Genomic DNA, 21,439 nt, shown 5'->3' with positions numbered 1-21,439 from the left:
GGATACTGGAGGAAACAGGTACGCAAACTGGAAGGTCCACTTCACTGACAGAGCGTCCACTAAGCTTGCTTCGGAATCTCTTGTCTTGGACCCGTACACTAGCAACTTGTGATTGTGACGGGAGGCCATGAGGTCCACCTCTGGGAGGTCCCATTTATCCACTAGGTGTTGAAACACCTTTTGGTGAAGAGATCATTCCACTGGATGCATGTTGTGATGGCTGAGGAAGTCTGCTTCCCAATTGAGGACTCTCGGAATGAACACTTCCAGGATGGCCAGGAAGTGACTCTCTGCCCAAGTCAGGATGCGTGACATTTCTGTCATTGCTGCTCAACTTCGAGTGCCTCCTTGATGGTTGAAATAAGCCACCGTGGTGGCATTGTCGGACTGAACCTGCATGGCTTTTCCGTGAAAAATGTGTCTTGTCATCCTGAGGCCCCTGTACACAGTCCGAAGTTCCAATATGTTCATTGGAAGGAATGCTTCGTCCGCTGTTCAACGGCCCTGAAACAAGTGCGGGCCATTCACTGTGCCCAATACCCGGAGACCGGCATCCATTGTGAGAAGTACCCAGTCCGGGATCCAAAAGGGGCGACCCTTGGTGAGATGATTTGTTTGTAGCCACCAAGGCAGAGACAGGCGCACCAGCGTCTGAGTCCTGAATTGGTGGGGTAATCCATTCCACTTGGATAGTATCAGCCCCTGCAGTGGCCTTGAATGGAACTGGGCATTTTCCACCACATCGAATGTGGACACCATGGATCCTACAACCTGCATTGCCGAGTGTACGACACCCAGCGACAGAGCAGGCAATTGCGCACCCACAGTTGCAGAGAGGTCTTTTCCTGAGTTTAAAAAATCCTCTGCTGATGAGAATCCAGAAAGGCTCTCAAATTAACCATTCTCTGTGAGGGAATGAGGACTTTTTCCAATTGATCAGCCACCCGTGCGCTTGTAGACAAGCGATCGTCAGGTGCAAGTGTTGCTGAAGTACCTCTGGAGAGCCCACCAACTACAGGTGGTCGTCTAGGTACGGCAGGAGTCGGCAGCCCACCTACGGAGTCAGGGTATACATGACCACCATAATTTTGGTAAATACCCTTGGAGCCGTGGAAAGGCCAAAGGGCAGCGCCCGAAACAGGAAGTCTTGTTGCAGTATAGTAAACCACAGATAATGCTGGTGGGAAGGCATTATGGGGACATGTAGTATCCCCAGGTTCCATAGCCAGTATGATGGATCGTAAAGTTTACATCATGAACCTGGAAAGTTTACATCTTGAACCTGGGCACCCTGAGGAACTTGTTCTGAGATTTGAGGTTGAGGATAGGCCGATGAGACCCATTCGGCTTTTGAACCAGAAACAGAGTACAGTAGTAACCAGTCCCGCGCTGAGATAGTGGAATTGTAACAATAACCCCTGCTTTCAGTAACGACTTTATGGCTTCCTGAATCTGTAAGGCCTTGGTCTTGTCTAGAGGAGGGCTCCTGCATAAAAACTGGTGGGGAGGTCTTTGATGAAAATGTGACGGCGTACCCCTGAGACCACTTCTTTTACCCATGCATCTTTGGTTGGGTGACACCAGTACTGGGCAAACTGAAGAAGTCGGCCTCCCACCCTGGGATCCCCCAGAGGGAGGCCCGTCCCATCAGGCTGAGGGTTTATCCTCTGTAGGGAGTAGGGCTTCTGGCACCCCAGGCCTGTTTCTTAGGCTTAGAGGTTGACTTGGCCGCTGATTGTCTAGGGAAAGACTGTCCTTTGGGCTTTCCTTGAAAACGAAAGGACCAAAAGGAAGAGGTTCTAGCCTTTGAAGGAGTAAGTGGCAGGCAGAAAAGCTGACTTAGATTTTGCCAGAGTGTCCACAATTTTGTCCAGTTCTGGGCCAAACAATATCTCCCCATTGAAGAGCAAGGCCTCCAGGCCCTTTTTGGAATCAGCATCCGCCGTCCAGGAGTGTAACCACAAAGAGCAGCGAGCAGACATGGCTGCGGCCGAGACTCTGGAGGTCAGTAAGCTGGCATCCAAAGCAGCCTCACCAATATAGGTGGCTGCATCCATCATGTGGCCCACTAGAGACCTTTGAGTCTCAGGGGCCTCCTTGGGGAAGGTGTCCTCCAGCACATTTGCCCAGCTCTCAAAGGCCTTAGCCACCCAAGAGATAGCCATGGATGGACGGGCCACAGCTCCAGAGAGAGAGTAAATTAATTTCAGGCACGTCTCCACCTTCCTGTCTGTAGAATCCTTCAGAGAAGAAATGGAAGGCATAGGCAGAGTAGTGCTCTTAATCAGGTGAGTAAAATGAGAATCCACCGCAGGTGGTGATTTCCACTTCTTGCAATGACCCTCAGGGAACGGATAACATGAGGCCAAATACTTACCAGGCGATTGCTAGGCCTCCGCCATGTGGTTTGCCAGCTGGTCAGAAAGAGGGAAAACTGCTGAAGTCACCGTAGCCTGTTTAAACTCAAGGTATTTGGATTTAGGGGCAGAAACGTCATCCTCTATATCTAGTATGGATCGGACCACCCTTACCAATGCTTGAACATTAACAGCTGATTTGGGCTCCACCTCCAGTGCAGGGGAATCCGAATCAGACACCCCAGCATTTCCTCATCATCTGATGACAAGTCCGTGTCTGAGAGTTGCATAGACTGGGATGACAATACAGGATGTTTAGATGCCTTCTGAGGTCTTTCATTCCGCAACATGGTCTGACAGGCCATAGACGAAGCTGCCGAACTCTGAACTGAACTAGAGAAAACATCCACCCAGGGTAGTTGTACATCTTGCATAAGTCCCTGGAAGGAAATGACAGATTGTTGTGGTACCGGAGGGGATTGCATATAGAGCGGTAACACCCGATAGGGAGCAACAGTTTGAGGCCCAGGAGTAGACTGCAATATTTGCGGGATACCCAGAGAGAGAAGGATGGCTGTTTGGTGTATTCCAATGAGCACACAATTCTGTGAATTAGCAGCTACACCATTTTGTGAGTGACAGCAATCTCATTCTGTGAGAGTGCTGAATCTGCAGTTAACCACATGGTGTCATGGCATACCATATCTGTATTACGCAAGGAACACGTCAATTAAGGCGTCAGCCTTAATGATCGTAATTTCATTGCTTTTTGGAGTTTGAGTGGCAGAGATTTAGTAGGTTTTGTGAAATTTCAGATCATGTCTAAGAAGCCCTAATGGGACATGTGAAACCGTAAGTTTTTTGTCTATGGAATCTCATTGCTTTTTTAAAATGTATTAAATATCAGGGTTTGGAGGAGCAAACTGGGCGACCTGCAGGGGAGAAGGGCAAAAAAATGGTACACTAGCGCAGGTGGAAGAGGGGCCTGCACACAGGAGGCGACAGTCGGCTGCAGGGGTGGGCTGTAGGTGTGCGGGGTAGCGACAGCAGCGTGGGTGCGGAGGGGCAGCTGCGGGCGACAGAGGGCTCACCGGTACTGGGCATGCACCTGAGAAAATAAAATCAGTAAGTCACAAATGCACGGGCGCATCATTGAGATCCATCTATGGACCATTTAGTTTGGAGCGAAAAGTCCGTTAACGGACTTATCCCCATATTCAATTTTAAAGACTTTTTGCAGGTAAAAAAACGGGGATTCGTTTTTACCACTGCATAGGTGGCGAAAAAAAGTGCAGAATTGGGGTGTAGAATTAAAAAAAGTACCCTGCAGCCTTTGGCATGTCCCCTTAAAGGAATCTGTGTAAAAAATTCTTAAAAAAAAACAAGCATAGGCCAGCCCAAAAAAAGTTGGGGGACAAACGTAAAAACTAGCGAAATTGATTCAGGGGGGTCCCCAAGTATGCTGCAGGTGTTTTCTAGACTGCGGGTGGTTTCAGCAGGTGGATTTTTGAATAATTTTAAAAAATCATTTTAGGGACTTAAAAATATGCTTGCACCCGTTTTCATGTACCCCAAATTTGATGGGACTAGTTATTTTTTACAAAAAAAGAAAGCTAAATGCTTTTCTTCACCACTTCTTCAAAGACGCATTAATGCACCTGCTCCGGCTGTTTAAAAACCCCTATTACCTTCAGCATGCCAAATCGGGGGTACCTATAGTGATCCCCCATGTCAGACCATCTTTTGGTGGGTGACAGGAAGATTTCCCCAAAAGTGACAGGACTGATACTTACTTTTCCGCCGGATCCCGTTTTCGCCGATTCCTAATTGAATACGGGGATAGCGGGCACACGCCCGATACTTTATCCCATTGAAAAACGGCGATGATGGTGAACAGTCTGACCACGGACTTTATGCCTCTGAATATGGCCCTATGCATTTATGTTAAAAATTGAATGTGTAGTGTCCTTAGAGGACACTACTAATGTTCGTGTTGTTGTGTTTTTTTTTTTGCCAAGACCCTGGATTGCCTACTTTGGAACGAAGAAGACAGATCCACGTATAGGAGGAGGAGAGTATGGATTTTTTATTACAGGTGCTCCATAGGATTATCTACTGGGGAAGAGGACAGACTGGCTACAGGGATACATAGGTGAGTATGTGAGATAGTGAGTACGCGTGTGCGCATGTTAGTTTTCATAAAATTTTACTTTTCTCCGGTGTGTGTTCTGTGGTCTTTTAATATTGCTTTTGCTATGGTTCTCCAAGTACCAGCATGCAGGGGAGGCTTGCTGGGTACTGTAGTTCTGCAGCAAAAGCCAATATTTTAACTTTAATTGCACCACACTTTACATAATCAATCCGGCACCCACCGGCCAGGGGTGCCGTGGATAGCCCCGGGCTGCCCTGGAGCGGGGGACCCCTTTATTAGGGGGGTTCCCAGCTCTCCAGGGATCCCCGGCCTGGGCTGATGCTTTGACTGGGGGGCTTGGTGAAAGGGCTTCCCTGGCTGTGGCATCACCCCCCCCCCCCTGCTAGAACCGGTCCGGTGCTGGTTCTGGTAAATCCAAGGGGACCCTACACTTTTTTGCCCTGTATTTCCAGAACCAGGGACGGCTCAGAGCCCAGTGCTGGTTGTGCTGAATACGGGGGACCCCTAGGTCATTTGTCCCCAGTATTTTGGCAACCAGGACTGGTTATGAAAAGCCTGATATGGGTGAGCCCCACGTTGTTTGTCCCCTGTATTTAGCAAAACCAGTACTGGGTCTCCATAGCCCGGAGCTGGTTGTTGTTTTTGGGTGGAAGGCCACGCCATTTTTTTTTATTTTTAAACAAGTTTTTTTTTTAAATTAAACACAGATGCACAGATGAATCTTAAGGGGCGTACACACTGGGCGATATTACTGAGCGATTGCACAATTACAACATCGTAATTGTGCAATCGCTCAGTAATCGTGCACTAAAATGTAGGAAATGACCAGCGATGCACGCGCCCGCTGATAGTTTCCGACATTGCAGGCCAATCTGCCGATAACGACAGATTGGCCATGTTCAGGAATGATGGAGTGTGCCTGCACTGAACGACTGATCGTTACATGATTACAATGTCGTACTCGTACTGTCGTTCCTGATCGCACAGTGTGTACGCACCTTTACTGATCCCGTATTTTGATTCTGTGTTTGTTTAATTAAACACAGATGCAGGTATCGCAGATCTTTCAGATCCGAGCATCTGTGTGTTGTGTGTTGCTACCTCCCCCGGGTCCTAACGCCTGCACCCCTGCTGCTAATGCCCGCCCAGCAGGAGCTAACGCCCACTACCCCCGCAGGTCCCGACTGCAGCTAACGCCCGTTTAATTCCCCCGAGATCATCGCCGCTACCGCCCGCAGAGGACAGCCATCTTGTCCGCACGCTTGTCCAGAGAGATCTGCAATCCACCAGAGAAAATAGCTGCCAGAGACTTCAGAGGGGGCGTGGTCATAGGAGAACAGCTCCGCAATGCCAGACCTTAGTGGAAAGGCGCACTGTGCTGAGAAGCCGCTAAACAGGGAAGGCTGCCTCCCCTGGCCGGCAATTAACCCCGGGGACACTGGTTCCCGCTACCAGTTTCAAATCCCTGGTGGTCTAGTGGACACGCAGGGTATGAGGGGCCTGCGGCCACTGCCAGCACCTCCGGTCTGTCCCCAGAGACTGGAGGTAAAGACTGCTTAACACGCGGATCACCGCAAATGGTGATTCGCTCTTACTTGTCCCTGTAGATCCGGCAGCAGTCCAGGGAGTCCCGCAGAGTCTGGCTAGCACACATGCTCCGAAGTCCCGCCGAGATCCCCAGATCTGTACTGGCGTCACAGTGTCGGCGGGGTGAAGGAGCGGCAGCGCAGATGGCCTATGAACAGTCCGACGCTGCCGCTCTGAAGAGTGAAAAGAAAAAAAAACTATCAACTCATAAAAATAAAATAGCCGGGCAACAACTAGAACTGAGGTGCCTCTGGCTCGGTCGTGGGGTATAGAGGTCGATGGTTCAGTGCATCCTGGGAGAAAAGCTTTTAACTGTCTTGTGCCCAGGATCCAGATCCAGGTATACCCCAAGGTCTCCCTGTGGAGCCTATGGACCCTGAAGAAGAAAGAATAATTATATGGGAATTAGTTACTGTGTAACTATAATAAGACGTGCCCGGCTGTACCCCAACATCTCCAAACTGTGTATCTATAATAAGACGTGCCCGGCTGTACCCCAACATCTCCAAACTGTGTATCTATAATATGACGTGCCCGGCTGTACCCCAAAATCTCCATACTGTGTAACTATAATAAGATGTGCCCGGCTGTACCCCAACATCTCCAAACTGTGTATCTATAATATGACGTGCCCGGCTGTACCCCAACATCTCCTACAGTCAGTGGTCGCGATTGTGGGAGCTCCCGGAGCAATTAAATTCAGCGTGCTGCTAAGTTAGAGAATGCCAGTTCTCACGACGTAACCTGGGTATTTAGTCGCGAGAACCGTCATTCTCCGACTAAAGTGCTGGCTGTGAGGCTGTTAGTGCCGCGCTAAGCCGTCAAACAGCCGCGCGGTCGGAACTTTCATCGGATTTCCCCTTCCACCCTCAGAAACATTGCGCTATATTGAATGGCGGCCAATGACTTCATCATGTATTTGGTGATGTTTGTCATGAGGAGGATTAGGGTGTAGCAGTAACACTGGTTGGGGAGTAATCACTAAAAAAGACAAAGGGGGAAATGTACCAAACCTTACAGAAGGTTTGTGGAGAAGTTGCCCTTAGCAACCAATCAGCTTCTGACATTTTACTGACTGTACTTGATAATGATGATAGCTAGAAGCTGATTGGCTGCTGTGGGCAATTTCTCCTCTGTATCTCTCTCTAAGGCTTCATACATTTCCCCCAGATTCTATTATGACATGTTATGTACAATGGGTGCAACATCTGGGCATAAACCTGGGATTTCCTGCACTGAATTCAGACACCTTATCTATAATCTACACTGTAATGGATGTTACACGGAGCTAAAACAGTCACTACTAATAGAGTGCAGAGTGCTCTATACATTATATCACACACAGGACATACTAGCTGTATCCTGCTGTGTCCTCACACTCTCCATATCTCCATCTCAGTATGTGTAACAGAGTGCAGGCATGGTCTATACATTATATCACACACAGGTCATACTAGCTGCACCCTGCTGTGTCCTCACACTCTCCGTATCTCCATCTCAGTATGTGTAACAGAGTGCAGGCATGGTCTATACATTATATCACACAGGATATACTAGCTGTATCCTGCTGTGTCCTCACACTCTCCATATCTCCATCTCAGTATGTGTAACAGAGTGCAGGCATGGTCTATACATTATATCACACACAGGACATACTAGCTGTATCCTGCTGTGTCCTCACACTCTCCATATCTCCATCTCAGTATGTGTAACAGAGTGCAGGCATGGTCTATACATTATATCACACACAGGACATACTAGCTGTATCCTGCTGTGTCCTCACACTCTCCATATCTCCATCTCAGTATGTGTAACAGAGTGCAGGCATGGTCTATACATTATATCACACACAGGACATACTAGCTGTACCCTGCTGTATCCTCACACTCTCCATATCTCCATCTCAGTATGTGTAACAGAGTGCAGGCATGGTCTATACATTATATCACACAGAGGACATACTAGCTGCATCCTGCTGTGTCCTCACACTCTCCATATCTCCATCTCAGTATGTGTAACAGAGTGCAGGCATGGTCTATACATTATATCACACACAGGACATACTAGCTGTATCCTGCTGTGTCCTCACACTCTCCATATCTCCATCTCAGTATGTGTAACAGAGTGCAGGCATGGTCTATACATTATATCACACACAGGTCATACTAGCTGTATCCTGCTGTGTCCTCACACTCTCCATATCTCCATCTCAGTATGTGTAACAGAGTGCAGGCATGGTCTATACATTATATCACACACAGGACATACTAGCTGCACCCTGCTGTGTCCTCACACTCTCCATATCTCCATCTCAGTATGTGTAACAGAGTGCAGGCATGGTCTATACATTATATCACACACAGGTCATACTAGCTGCACCCTGCTGTGTCCTCACACTCTCCATCTCAGTATGTGTAACAGAGTGCAGGCATGGTCTATACATTATATCACACACAGGTCATACTAGCTGTATCCTGCTGTGTCCTCACACTTTCCATATCTCCATCTCAGTATGTGTAACAGAGTGCAGGCATGGTCTATACATTATATCACACACAGGTCATACTAGCTGTATCCTCACACTCTCCATATCTCCATCTCAGTATGTGTAACAGAGTGCAGGCATGGTCTATACATTATATCACACACAGGTCATACTAGCTGTATCCTGCTGTGTCCTCACACTCTCCATATCTCCATCTCAGTATGTGTAACAGAGTGCAGGCATGGTCTATACATTATATCACACAGGTCATACTAGCTGTATCCTGCTGTGTCCTCACACTCTCCTGATCTCCATCTCAGTATGTGTAACAGAGTGCAGGCATGGTCTATACATTATATCACACACAGGTCATACTAGCTGTATCCTCACACTCTCCATATCTCCATCTCAGTATGTGTAACAGAGTGCAGGCATGGTCTATACATTATATCACACAGGTCATACTAGCTGTATCCTCACACTCTCCATATCTCCATCTCAGTATGTGTAACAGAGTGCAGGCATGGTCTATACATTATATCACACACAGGTCATACTAGCTGTATCCTGCTGTGTCCTCACACTCTCCATATCTCCATCTCAGTATGTGTAACAGAGTGCAGGCATGGTCTATAGATTATATCACACACAGGTCATACTAGCTGCATTCTACTGTTATCACCATCTCAGTATCCGAGATACACCAGAGAGTGTGGGGAGGAGACTGGTCAGATATCTGGGCTGATAACACATAGTGACATGATGTGAGGGGGAGAGCAGTAGTATCATAGGGGCTGATGGCTCCCATCTCCCCCACTGGGCAGATACATTTACTTCATTAGTTTGTACTGATAGAGGAGGAAGTAAGAGGAGACTTGACAGGGAGAATGTGACTATGCTGTAATAAGTGATTATTACTCACCTGTACTGATAGCTTTAGGGATTTCCTCCTCCTTACACTGCTGATCACCCCAAACATAAGTCTCTTCTTCTCCCTCTATATCTTCTGCCTTCATATCAGTCACATACGTCTCTTCTTCTCCCTCTATATCTTCTCCCTTCATATCAGTCACATACGTCTCTTCTTCTCCCTCTATATCTTCTGCCTTCATATCACTCACATATGTCTCTTCTTCTCTCTCTATATCTTCTGCCTTCATATCACTCACATATGTCTCTTCTTCTCTCTCTATATCTTCTGCCTTCATATCAGTCACATACGTCTCTTCTTCTCCCTCTATATCTTCTCCCTTCATATCAGTCACATACGTCTCTTCTTCTCCCTCTATATCTTCTCCCTTCATATCAGTCACATACGTCTCTTCTTCTCCCTCTATATCTTCTGCCTTCATATCAGTCACATACGTCTCTTCTTCTCCCTCTATATCTTCTCCCTTCATATCAGTCACATACGTCTCTTCTTCTCCCTCTATATCTTCTGCCTTCATATCACTCACATATGTCTCTTCTTCTCTCTCTATATCTTCTGCCTTCATATCACTCACATATGTCTCTTCTTCTCTCTCTATATCTTCTGCCTTCATATCAGTCACATACGTCTCTTCTTCTCCCTCTATATCTTCTATATTAATATCAGCCTGAGCTGCACCCTAAACAAAAAATATATATTTTTTAATAATGTTTGATTGCATTAATTGAGATTAGACAGTATAATATCAGTGTATAAGACACACACAGCATCTCTACAGATCCTATAGTGACAGTCACTGTGGTATATTGGTGAGACCCTAAATCCCATCTACCTGATATTCCTGTGGGGTCCTGTGATTCTCCTGTGTACAGTCCTGTGAATAAAGAGGATGGGGACATATCTCTGGGGTATATCTGTTCCTGGGCCCATCTGTAGGAGACACACAGTGACTGAGTACATTGTATATATGTGATTATCAGATGATGTGTGTATATAGGGATCCCCCATACCTAATCTCCCCTGTACAATAAATTACAGTCTCCTCTTACCCAGTGATGTGAGGGGCCGGTGATTCTCCATCATCACGTCCTTGTACAGAGCCCTGTGTTCCTCTATATACTCTCCCTCCTGCATGGAGACATAAGACAGTGACATCCTGACACATAAAAGGGAACCTGACACACACAATGATACAGTCATCACCCAGACACATCCCCTGGTGTTACTGTATAATGTCCCATTCCCAGCAGTCACCTCTCCAGTCATCACCCAGACACATCCCCTGGTGTTACTGTATAATGTCCCATTCCCAGCAGTCACCTCTCCAGTCATCACCCAGACACATCCCCTGGTATCACTGTATAATGTCCCATTCCCAGCAGTCACCTCTAAAGTCATCCCCCAGACACATCCTCTGGTGTTACTGTATAATGTCCCATTCCCAGCAGTCACCTCTCCAGTCATCACCCAGACACATCCCCTGGTGTTACTGTATAATGTCCCATTCCCAGCAGTCACCTCTCCAGTCATCACCCAGACACGTCCCCTGGTGTTACTGTATAATGTCCCATTGCCAGCAGTCACCTCTCCAGTCATCACCCAGACACATCCCCTGGTGTTACTGTATAATGTCCCATTCCCAGCAGTCACCTCTCCAGTCATCACCCAGACACATCCCCTGGTATCACTGTATAATGTCCCATTCCCAGCAGTCACCTCTCCAGTCATCACCCAGACACGTCCCCTGGTGTTATTGTATAATGTCCCATTCCCAGCAGTCACCTCTCCAGTCATCACCCAGACACGTCCCCTGGTGTTACTGTATAATGTCCCATTCCCAGCAGTCACCTCTCCAGTCATCACCCAGACACATCCCCTGGTGTTACTGTATAATGTCCCATTCCCAGCAGTCACCTCTCCAGTCATCACCCAGACACATCCCCTGGTATCACTGTATAATGTCCCATTCCCAGCAGTCACCTCTCCAGTCATCACCCAGACACGTCCCCTGGTGTTACTGTATAATGTCCCATTCCCAGCGGTCACCTCTCCAGTCAGCAGCTGAATGATCTCGTTGGTGAGTTCCAGGATCTTCTGTTCATTGTGTCTCTCATGTATCAGTGAGTGAGGTGGAGGCACCGTGATGGGGCTCTGGGTCCTGCTAAGTCCTCCTGACATACGGGGACGGTTGCTGTGTGTCTCAAGCTCATTGGATGTCTTCTTCACTACTGCATAACCCTGTGTATTGGGGGAAACATCAATGGAAAGGTCACAAACTCCATTTAAATGAGCCTGTTTATTCAGGTGTTCATTTTACATAATATACAAGAAAACTATATTTTACAAATACTTGTCCTGTAACAATCTCCTATATACAGGAAAATTAAGAGTATATAGTATATCCTGCAGCCCCGACATCTTTGGGTCAGTGAAAACCTCATACTGTGAACAATGTACTAAATCCAAACCCCACCCAGGAATGTGGGACTGATATTATATCTGAGACCGGCTCCCTGCTGCTCGGTTATTACTATAGATATAAGTGATGTCACTGTGACACTCCTAGATCCCCTCACCTCCCCAGTCATGTCCCTGTATTATTACTATAGATATAAGTGATGTCACTGTGACACTCCTAGATCCCCTCACCTCCCCAGTCATGTCCCTGTATTATTACTATAGATATAAGTGATGTCACTGTGACACTCCTAGATCCCCTCACCTCCCCAGTCATGTCCCTGTATTATTACTATAGATATAAGTGATGTCACTGTGACACTCCCAGATCCCCTCACCTCCCCAGTCATGTCCCTGTATTATTACTATAGATATAAGTGATGTCACTGTGACACTCCCAGATCCCCTCACCTCCCCAGTCATGTCCCTGTATTATTACTATAGATATAAGTGATGTCACTGTGACACTCCTAGATCCCCTCACCTCCCCAGTCATGTCCCTGTATTATTACTATAGATATAAGTGATGTCACTGTGACACTCCCAGATCCCCTCACCTCCCCAGTCATGTCCCTGTATTATTACTATAGATATAAGTGATGTCACTGTGACACTCCCAGATCCTCTCACCTCCCCAGTCATGTCCCTGTATTATTACTATAGATATAAGTGATGTCACTGTGACACCCCCAGACCCTCTCACCTCCCCAGTCAGCAGGTAGATGATCTCCAGGGTGAGATGTAAGATCCTCTCAGTCCTGTGACTTTCATCCATGTCCATCCTCAGTGAATCAGTGAGAATACAGAACGTGACGTGAATTAAATACTTTGGTTCCTCACAGCAGGACTATCTAGGAATAAATAGAATAAATATTATAGACATCACAGAGAACACACATAACACAGTCAGACATATTACTCTGAGTGACCAGTAAGTCTCCCCTTTCCCCCAGCCATAGAGCCCTGGTCAGTGTCTGTCAGAGGTTCCTGTGACCCAGCCCCATAAGGCTCCTCAGAGGCCGTCACACAACGCTGTACTGTATAAGGTTACACCAATGCTCCTCTCCTGGCCGGGGGTCTTATTCCTCCCAGACACAGATTTGGTGCAATTTGCTCCACGTGAATCTTTTACAAACACATGAATTAGGGATGTTGGGATTTTTTACTTTTGTTTTACATTTATTCCAGAAACTGAGAGAATCTGTGACTATACTGAGGTCATACAGATAACAGGGGTGTGAGGGGAGAGTACACAGGAGAGCAGAAGGGGTGCAGATATGGGGAGAGGGGAAGTAACGTAGGAATACAGAGCACACAACAGGGGGTGTAACAGCTGTACAGAGGTGTCAGTAACACAGGGGAGGGGGAAGGGAACAGAAGAGGTTAATAACACAGGGATAGGACAGCAGACAGCCCAGGGGACACACAAAGGGTTACACAATACAGAATCCCATCAGTCACTCTGCACAAATGATGAAATGACAAATGACCGCACCTCAGATGTATGTTACATGTGTGACCAGCCTACCGGCCGTGTGTGTGCAGCGTAGGGTGGGGTGAGACATGTCCTGGGGGATAATCAGTGACACTCTGAGGATCTGGGGACTGTCACAGCCACTGGCTGTCTCTGAGAGACTCTCTATTGCTCAGGATAACAAGACGTCCTGACAGACAGTCTCAGCTCAGGGAGTGCAGCACTTTGTTACATGTCCTGTCTGTGTCCTTCTCACACATCCTTCCCCAGCTCCTGTTATGTATCATCTGGTATATACAGTACATACATGTTATACCTATTATGTGTTATTCCTCGACCACTCATTATTACTCTGCAGTTGCTGCTATAACAGGACACTACAGGCTGCTCCCTCTGTATAATAATAACAGGACACTACAGACTGCTCCCCCTGTATAACAGTACTAACAGGAATCCACAAGCTGCTCCCACTGTACAGTATTGCACCACATGCTGCTCTCCCTGTTTTGTAAGACAGTGCACGCTGCTCCCCCTGTATAGGACATCACAGGCCACTCCCTTTATAGTAGGACACCGCAGACCAGTTCCCTATATAGTAGGTCCTGTATAGTAGGACACTGCAGGCCACTCCTTCTGTATGGTAGGACACCACAGGTCACTCCCCCCTATATAGTAGAACAGCTCAGGCCGCTTCCCTTGTAAAGAAAGACACCGTAGGCTACTCCTCCTGTATAGTAGGACACCACAGACTACCCTTCCTGCATAGGACAAAACAGGCTGCATTTCCTTTATAGTAGGACACTGCAGCCCCCCCCTGTAGAGGACACCACAGGCTACACCCCCTGTATAGTAGGACACCACAGGCTGCTCCTCTGTATAGTAGGACACCACAGGCCACTCCACCTGTATAGTAGGACACCACAGGCTGCTATCCTTGAAAGAAAGACACCATAGGCTACTCGTCCTGTATAGTTGGACACCACAGCCTACCCTTCCTGCATACTAGGATACAACAGACTGCTCCTCCTTTATAGTAGAACGCTGCAGACTGCACCCCCTGTATAGTTGGACACCGCAGGCTGCTCCCCCTGTATAGTACGATACCAAAGGCCACTCCCCCGTATAACAATTACAAATGCGATTACCTGCTGCCTCTTCCTCCTGGGATCATCCGGTAACTGCAGCTATAGAAGACACGCCCCTCTAGATAGCCACGCCCTTTCCTTCTCTTCTCCGTGTTGTTATGGCTTCTATCTGCCCCGCCCCTCCTCTCATGGGGACCGCCCTCCTCTCATTCCCCTCAGTGCGGTGATTGGCAGCAGCGAGTAGCCAATCAGGCGGCACAAAGTAGGAAGGACGTCCTGTAACTAACAGCCACCAGCACCTGCCGCTCACAGCTTCATCACTAGAGTAACAACTAAATAGTCTCATGGTGTCCTCATGTACGGTGACCGGCGGCCATATTCTTATAGTCTCCAAGTCACAGAGCAGAGGGGGCGGGGCCACAGGGGCTTTAGCTGCCATTTTGTCATAGACATTCCTGACAGCCGGAGCCAGGTAACGTGTCCTGTATATATTATATTATTATTATATAGGGGGAGGGGACCGTACAGTGATATATGAGGGGGAATAACACAGCTCCCAGCACACACTGATATGTGATATTATTATTATATAGGGGAGAGGGGACTGTACAGTGATATATGAGGGGGAATAACACAGCTCCCAGCACACACTGATATGTGATATTATTATTATATAGGGGAGAGGGGACTGTACAGTGATCTATGAGGGGGAATAACACAGCTCCCAGCACACACTGATATGTGGTATTATTATTATATAGGGGGGAGGGGACCGTACAGTGATATATGAGGGGGAATAACACAGTTCCCAGCACACACTGATATGTGGTATTATTATTACATAGGGGAGAGGGGACTGTACAGTGATATATGAGGGGGATTAACACAGCTCCCGGCACATACTGATATGTGGTATTATTATTATATAGGGGAGAGGGGACCGTACAGTGATATATGAGGGGGAATAACACAGCTCCCGCCACACACTGATATGTGGTATTATTATATGGGGGGAGGGGACCGTACAGTGATATATGATGGGGAATAACACAGTTCCCAGCACACACTGATATGTGATATTATTATTATATAGAGGAGAGGGGACTGTACAGTGATATATGAAGGGGAATAACACAGCTCCCAGCACACACTGATATGTTGTTTTATTATTATATAGGGGAGAGGGGACTGTACAGTGATATATGAGGGGGAATAACACAGCTCCCGTCACACTGATATGTGGTATTATTATTATATAGGGGGAGGGGACCGTACAGTGATAGGGGAATAACACAGCTCCCAGCACACACTGATATGTGGTATTATTATTATATATTGGAGTGGGGACCGTACAGTGATATATGAGGGGGAATAACACAGCTCCCGGCACATACTGATATGTGGTATTATTATTATATAGGGGAGTGGGGACCGTACAGTGATATATGAGGGGGAATAACACAGCTCCCAGCACACACTGATATGTGGTATTATTATTATATAGGGGAGTGGGGACCGTACAGTGATATATGAGGGGGAATAACACAGCTCCCAGCACACACTGATATGTGGTATTATTCATATATAGGGGAGAGGGGACTGTACAGTGATATATAAGGGGGAATAACACAGCTCCCGGCACACACTGATATGTGATATTATTATTATATAGGGGGAGGGGACCGTACAGTGATATGAGAGGGGAATAACACAGCTCCCAGCACACACTGATATGTGGTATTATTATTATATAGAGGAGAGGGGACAGTACAGTGATATATGAGGGGGAATAACACAGCTCCCAGCACACACTGATATGTGGTATTATTATTTTATAGGGGGGAGGGGACCGTACAGCCCCTGGCACACACTGATATGTGGTATTATTATATTGGAGAGAGGGGACCATACAGTGATCTATGAGGGGGAATAACACAGCTCCCGGCATACACTGATATGTGGTAATATTATTATATAGGGGGGAGAGGACCGTACGGCCCCTGGCACACACTGATATGTGGTATTTTATATAGGGGAGTGGGGACCATACAGTTATATTTAAGGGAGAATAACACAGGTACAGGCACACACTGATCTGTGGTATTATTATATAGGGGAGAGGGGACTGTACAGTGATATATCAGAGGGAATAACACAGCTCCCGCCACACACTATGTGGTATTATTATTATATAGGGTAATCATTCCATGTCAGTTCACCCAGGCCATGACTCCCACTGACTCAGCGTTTCATGAAACTTTGTACACTTGATACTACCACATATCTACAAACCCATGTAAAATGTTTCTTCTCTAGCCCTCATAGTTTTTGAGATATAGGGGGTGAAAGTTTAAAAAAAATTGCTCAGAAATGCCACTCCTGATGCTCCGTTTTTATGTGAGGTGTATGTGGAAAAAGATTCCTATCTCAGTGCCTAATCCGCATATCACTTTGAAATTTTGGCCCTTTGTCAATCAGAATATGGATATTCCTGAAAAAAATGTTTATCAACCTTGCCCGACTTTGACATTCATTATACGTTCCTTTACTTCATTCTTAATAATTTTTTGGTGCTAATAAAAAGGTGGGTTCAATATGCATTATCAACCTAAGGCAGATGAGTTATCATGTCCCTTTTTTTTTTAAATTGAACCTTAAAGTATATTTTATAAGCCTATGAAAGAAAATGGGATTTTGATTGCCTATATGAGTATTTTAATGTTTAATTAAAAATCTCTCTTTAAAAATAAAAATTACCATTAGGTATAATTTTGCTCGCCTATGGAGTATTTTAATTTGTATATTTTGGGGTGTATTCAATTAGCCTGCGATTACACATTGTCATGGGAAAAACTGCTATTTTACAGTGAAAACCCTGTATTCAATTTGCCGCAATAATTTATCATCGTGAATTTTACCTCAAATTTCACTTCACCTACTATAAGCAGGTGCAAAGTTGGGGAACATACCTATTTTAATGTAAAAATGTCGGGATTTGGTTCAGAACCACTGGGACAGCTACCCCCCCTCCAATGACTAATTGGGCACTTTGACGTTTTTAATTATTTTTAATTGGCCAATAACGACATGTCGTTTTTGGGTTAAAAGAGTGCACAGTTATGGAATTTTCGGTTCAACTATGGGACAGGTATATTAGGGCGCTTTATGAGTGAACCAAGTGTTTTTAGTCTTGCAGGTGGGAGTAGTCAGTCTTTTCTCTTTCTTCCACTAGGGGACACTGGAGGTGCTTACGCTGGGGTATAGAGGCGTGGATAGCTGGAGCTGGCACTTTAATTAATTTAGAAGAGTGAAGCTCCTCCCCCTCTATTCCCCACCAGCCCTCAGTTTACAAAATGTGCCATCGGAGCTGGTCACAATTTGCTGTGCTCCAGCAACACATATGTTTATTGTTTTCTTTTATTTAGGATATTTATTTATTTATTTTCCTACATCTTTTACATTTACTAAGTACCCTTCGCCACCTCTCTAAAGGTGGGGTCCGAGTACCTGGCGCCCTGTTCTTAGAGGAACAGGAAGGAGTGCACAGGGCTTATTAAAAAAGCACTGACAGCTCCTTTATCGCCACAGCACATCTCTAACACAAGAGCAGAGTGTGCTGCAGCTGAGAGAGCCGCCGGGGAGCGCAGTGAGTATAGCTGCGCGTCTCCCCCATCCCTCCCCCCCCTCCGGCGCCTAACCGCCCTATGTTGTATGCAGCACTATAGCGCTGCTTCACTCCTTCAGTCGCGGCGAGCAGCCGTTAATTGACGGAGTCTGTGAGCGCCGGGCTCCCCCGTTAAGCGGTGGGCAGCCAGGTTAGCGCGGCAAGCCTGGATGAAGTCGGGGGGCGGAGCTTAGCAGCGCGGGCTCTCTTCCCTACAACGCTGGTTAGAGCAGCGCTAGGCTCTCTATCTAACAAGTCTCCCCTCTCCCCGTTAGTTTACAATGTAGAGGGGCTGACAGGTGCCGCAGCCAGCGTTACACAGGCGCCCCTCCCCCCGCTAGTAGAGCGGCAAGTAGCGGGGCAGTCAGAGAGGAATAGTTAATATATGGCCAGCGTTAAGCAACCATATTGCATGCCTCAGGGGCGGACCAGGCGGGCTCTCTATCTCTCTATACGCGGCAAGCGGCTGTTACAACAGCGTGGCTGCCGGTTTTTTTTTTTACACACTAACTGCAACTCTCCTCATTACAGGAGAGTGCAGAAGCCACACACTGGGCAGAAGGATTGATTCTCCTAGCACACACCCCTTCTACAGGATCCTTTCCAAAAGGGGCTGACTGAGGTGTACAAAGTGCAGGGAATCTGAATTATTGGGAGGAGTGGTGTGAACTCCTCTGTTTCTCACTAGCCTTCTGTCTCTGTATTCTGTCTGTTTATTCATAGAGTCTGATTCTGTGTGAGTGGCTGTATGTGTATATACCTATGTCTGGACTATGGCTTATTAGAAAATGTTTGTTCCAAATGTAACAACAAACTAAGCCGAATGCTGCTGGCACAACGCTATGTGATGCTTGTTTAGTAACCGAAGGGGCAGCGCAGACGGTGCACTACGCCCTGGGGTGTGGAGTTTGTGTGTTCTCGCTGTGCTTCCGTGGGTTTCCTCCCACTATAGATACCATTATAATCCTCTGTGGCTATTGCGGTCTCACCTACTCCTGCATGGGCCGCTGACATGGCAGGAGTTATGGCGGCTGTATTGTCTGAATTAACGACCAATAGGAGGTTAACCAACTATCTGAACTGGTACAGATTGTGTACCGCTTCTACATTGTCCTCCACTGCCTATCATAAGCCTGCACTAAGCATCCTCTGCCGACTGTCCTCCAGTCAAATGAGGAACCCCTCACAGCTCTGCGCCGCTCTACTTAGAATCTGCCTCTCAGGGAGTGGAGCCTTTTTAATTCTAGCGGTCAGGCAGATCCTTAATGTACCTGAGGAAGTAGTCCCTGCAGCTCAGCTAGAGCTTCTAGAACAGCTTTCTGTGGCCTGGAAACAACTGGATAAGCGGCTCCAAATCCATGTCATTTCCCTTCCAGCTATCCATTTCCATCATCCATGATGGAACATTGGGAAACACCTCCTCCTGTAGAAAACGCTTCCTTTGCCAGGTGCTACGTTAATTTAGGACTCTTCTGCTAGTGATTTGGAACAACACTGCGATCCAATTTACACTGCAGCAGGAGCCCAATTTAGACCTACGCCTGTTAGCGCTTCGGTTATCTATGCTGTAATTTGCTGGGTGGACCAGTTGATTAGGGGCTTGGATACTTCCAGAGCAGGGTTACGATTACTAGCGGAACTCTGTGAGTCAGCAGTTTACATGCTCTGGCTTCTCTTTAGAACGCACAAATCGTTCGCCTTTTACTAAAGATTTCCATGGAGAAAAGCAAAACTGAGTTTTGTCTCAATATTTTCATGCACCAGCTTAATGGGTTTTAAAAATGACCAGGGTTTCCAGAGAGACAGATCAGTGCTCGTATGTCCGTTTTTGCTATTTCTTCCCGCAGTGTTCTCTGCTTACTCTCTTGGCAGGCGGATGCAGAATCCAAACGGGCTGTTGAGGGTCTACGGTTCACATATGCTTTTTAGTCCAGAACTGGACAAATGGATATCCCAAGACAAGTAAGTCTTCTCTCTTCCCTTTGAATGCTTCGCAGGAGGACTTACAGGTCCCTCATTTCATTCCTTTCGTGCCCATCCCTTTTGTTAAAGGGCCAGAGATACCCCCTCGCACATTAGGGGTGGCAGAGGAATAGGTTGCCCACATACAGTTACACGTCGACAGGATCAAAGACCAGTCGACCAACAGGTGGCTGACTGTCTCCCATCCCGCCTGGGATCTCCTGCGATGGGACTTTGCTTTCCGTGCGGTTCCGAATAGCTTTCGAGCTTTCCACTCCACATCGGTTCTTTTCTACGAGTCTGCCGGTGTCCACAGACAAGGCCCCTATTAAACCTAAAGTCTTAAACCAATATCTTAAACTGTAGCATTTCACTATGGAGTCGCTTCAGTCTTTCATTGCAAGCTTGGAACCGGCAGAGTTTCTCTGTATATAAAGGATGCGCATCACCATGTCCCAAATTGGGAACCGCATCAGGCTTTACAGCATTTTGCGATTTTGCAAACTCACAATCAGTTTCGGGCGTGGCTGTTCGGGTTATCCTCGGCTCCCTGTGTTTCCACTAAGTTTGTCTGTCATGACGACTAGTTAATCAAGGCTCCGTCGGAATCACTTCTCTTGGACTATGACTTACTGACATCATCAATTTCTAGATACCCAATCTGTCCGTCCGAAAGACTCCAGTTCTGGGGATGGTCCTAGATATGACATTACAGAGGATTTTCCTTCCGGAAGACAAGACCCGGAAAATCCAGTTGCTCTTTCAGCTAGCCCTAGGATCAAGGAGGGTGTCCTTGCTTCTTGGTCTTCGTCTCTTGGGGAAGATGTTAGCTGCTTTCAAGGCACTACAATATGGACAATTCTACTTCCGAGTATTTCAACTGGCCCTGCTAACACAGGGGTCAGGGTCTCGCCTGCATCTATATCAACTAATCCATTTGGCCCCGGTAACCAGGGTGGTACTCCTTGGGTGGATATGACAGGCGCCAGCCTCCGAGGATGGGGAGCTGTTGTCCTCGTCTATCACTTTCATTGGTGGTCCCTACAGAAAAGACAGTGGCCCATAAATGTTGGAACTCAGAGCAGTTTCCCATGCTCTGCTAGAAGCAGCGCAGTGTCTAAGGTCTCTTCCTGTACGAGTTCTGTCAGACAACGCGACGGCCGTTGCTTACATCCACGCCGGACCGGCAATCGTAGTCGCATGGCAATGAGAGAAGTATCTCAGATTCTCTAGTGGGATGAGAGTCAGTCAAGTAATCTTGTCGGCAGTATTCATCCTTGGAGTG

At 47.0% G+C, this 21,439-nt stretch overlaps 2 protein-coding genes and 1 non-coding gene across 3 annotated transcripts in view; 2 read left to right on the top strand and 1 right to left on the bottom strand.

The window, feature by feature from the left end:
• LOC148435665 (uncharacterized) overlaps nucleotides 1–14,667 on the bottom strand; it is a 131,242-nt gene extending 116,575 nt beyond the window's left edge. Inside the window, exons 1-6 of the mRNA XM_088465676.1 lie at nucleotides 14,589–14,667; nucleotides 12,673–12,820; nucleotides 11,559–11,750; nucleotides 10,562–10,640; nucleotides 10,345–10,442; nucleotides 9,504–10,191 (exon numbers count right to left, since the gene is read on the bottom strand). Coding sequence (XP_088321802.1) covers nucleotides 9,504–10,191; nucleotides 10,345–10,442; nucleotides 10,562–10,640; nucleotides 11,559–11,750; nucleotides 12,673–12,750 — 1,135 coding nt within the window. The 5' untranslated portion in view covers nucleotides 12,751–12,820; nucleotides 14,589–14,667. The remainder of the gene's footprint in view (nucleotides 1–9,503; nucleotides 10,192–10,344; nucleotides 10,443–10,561; nucleotides 10,641–11,558; nucleotides 11,751–12,672; nucleotides 12,821–14,588) is intronic.
• A 315-nt stretch (nucleotides 14,668–14,982) lies between these two features.
• The window catches only part of LOC148435660 (uncharacterized), a 149,681-nt gene continuing 143,224 nt past the window's right edge, over nucleotides 14,983–21,439 (top strand). Inside the window, exon 1 of the mRNA XM_088465680.1 lies at nucleotides 14,983–15,000. The gene's annotated coding sequence lies outside the window, so the exon portion shown is untranslated. The remainder of the gene's footprint in view (nucleotides 15,001–21,439) is intronic.
• On the top strand, nucleotides 19,853–19,969 carry LOC148435664 (U5 spliceosomal RNA). The gene has a single exon (XR_015876581.1). It is a non-coding gene; the product is annotated as a U5 spliceosomal RNA (small nuclear RNA).

The sequence above is a fragment of the Taudactylus pleione genome, unplaced genomic scaffold (genome assembly GCF_031769625.1).
Source record: "Taudactylus pleione unplaced genomic scaffold, aTauple2 ptg002133l, whole genome shotgun sequence".
Lineage (NCBI taxonomy): Eukaryota > Metazoa > Chordata > Amphibia > Anura > Myobatrachidae > Taudactylus > Taudactylus pleione.
Note: the sequence above shows the minus strand (reverse complement) of the source record. Positions and strands in the feature narration are given on the sequence as shown.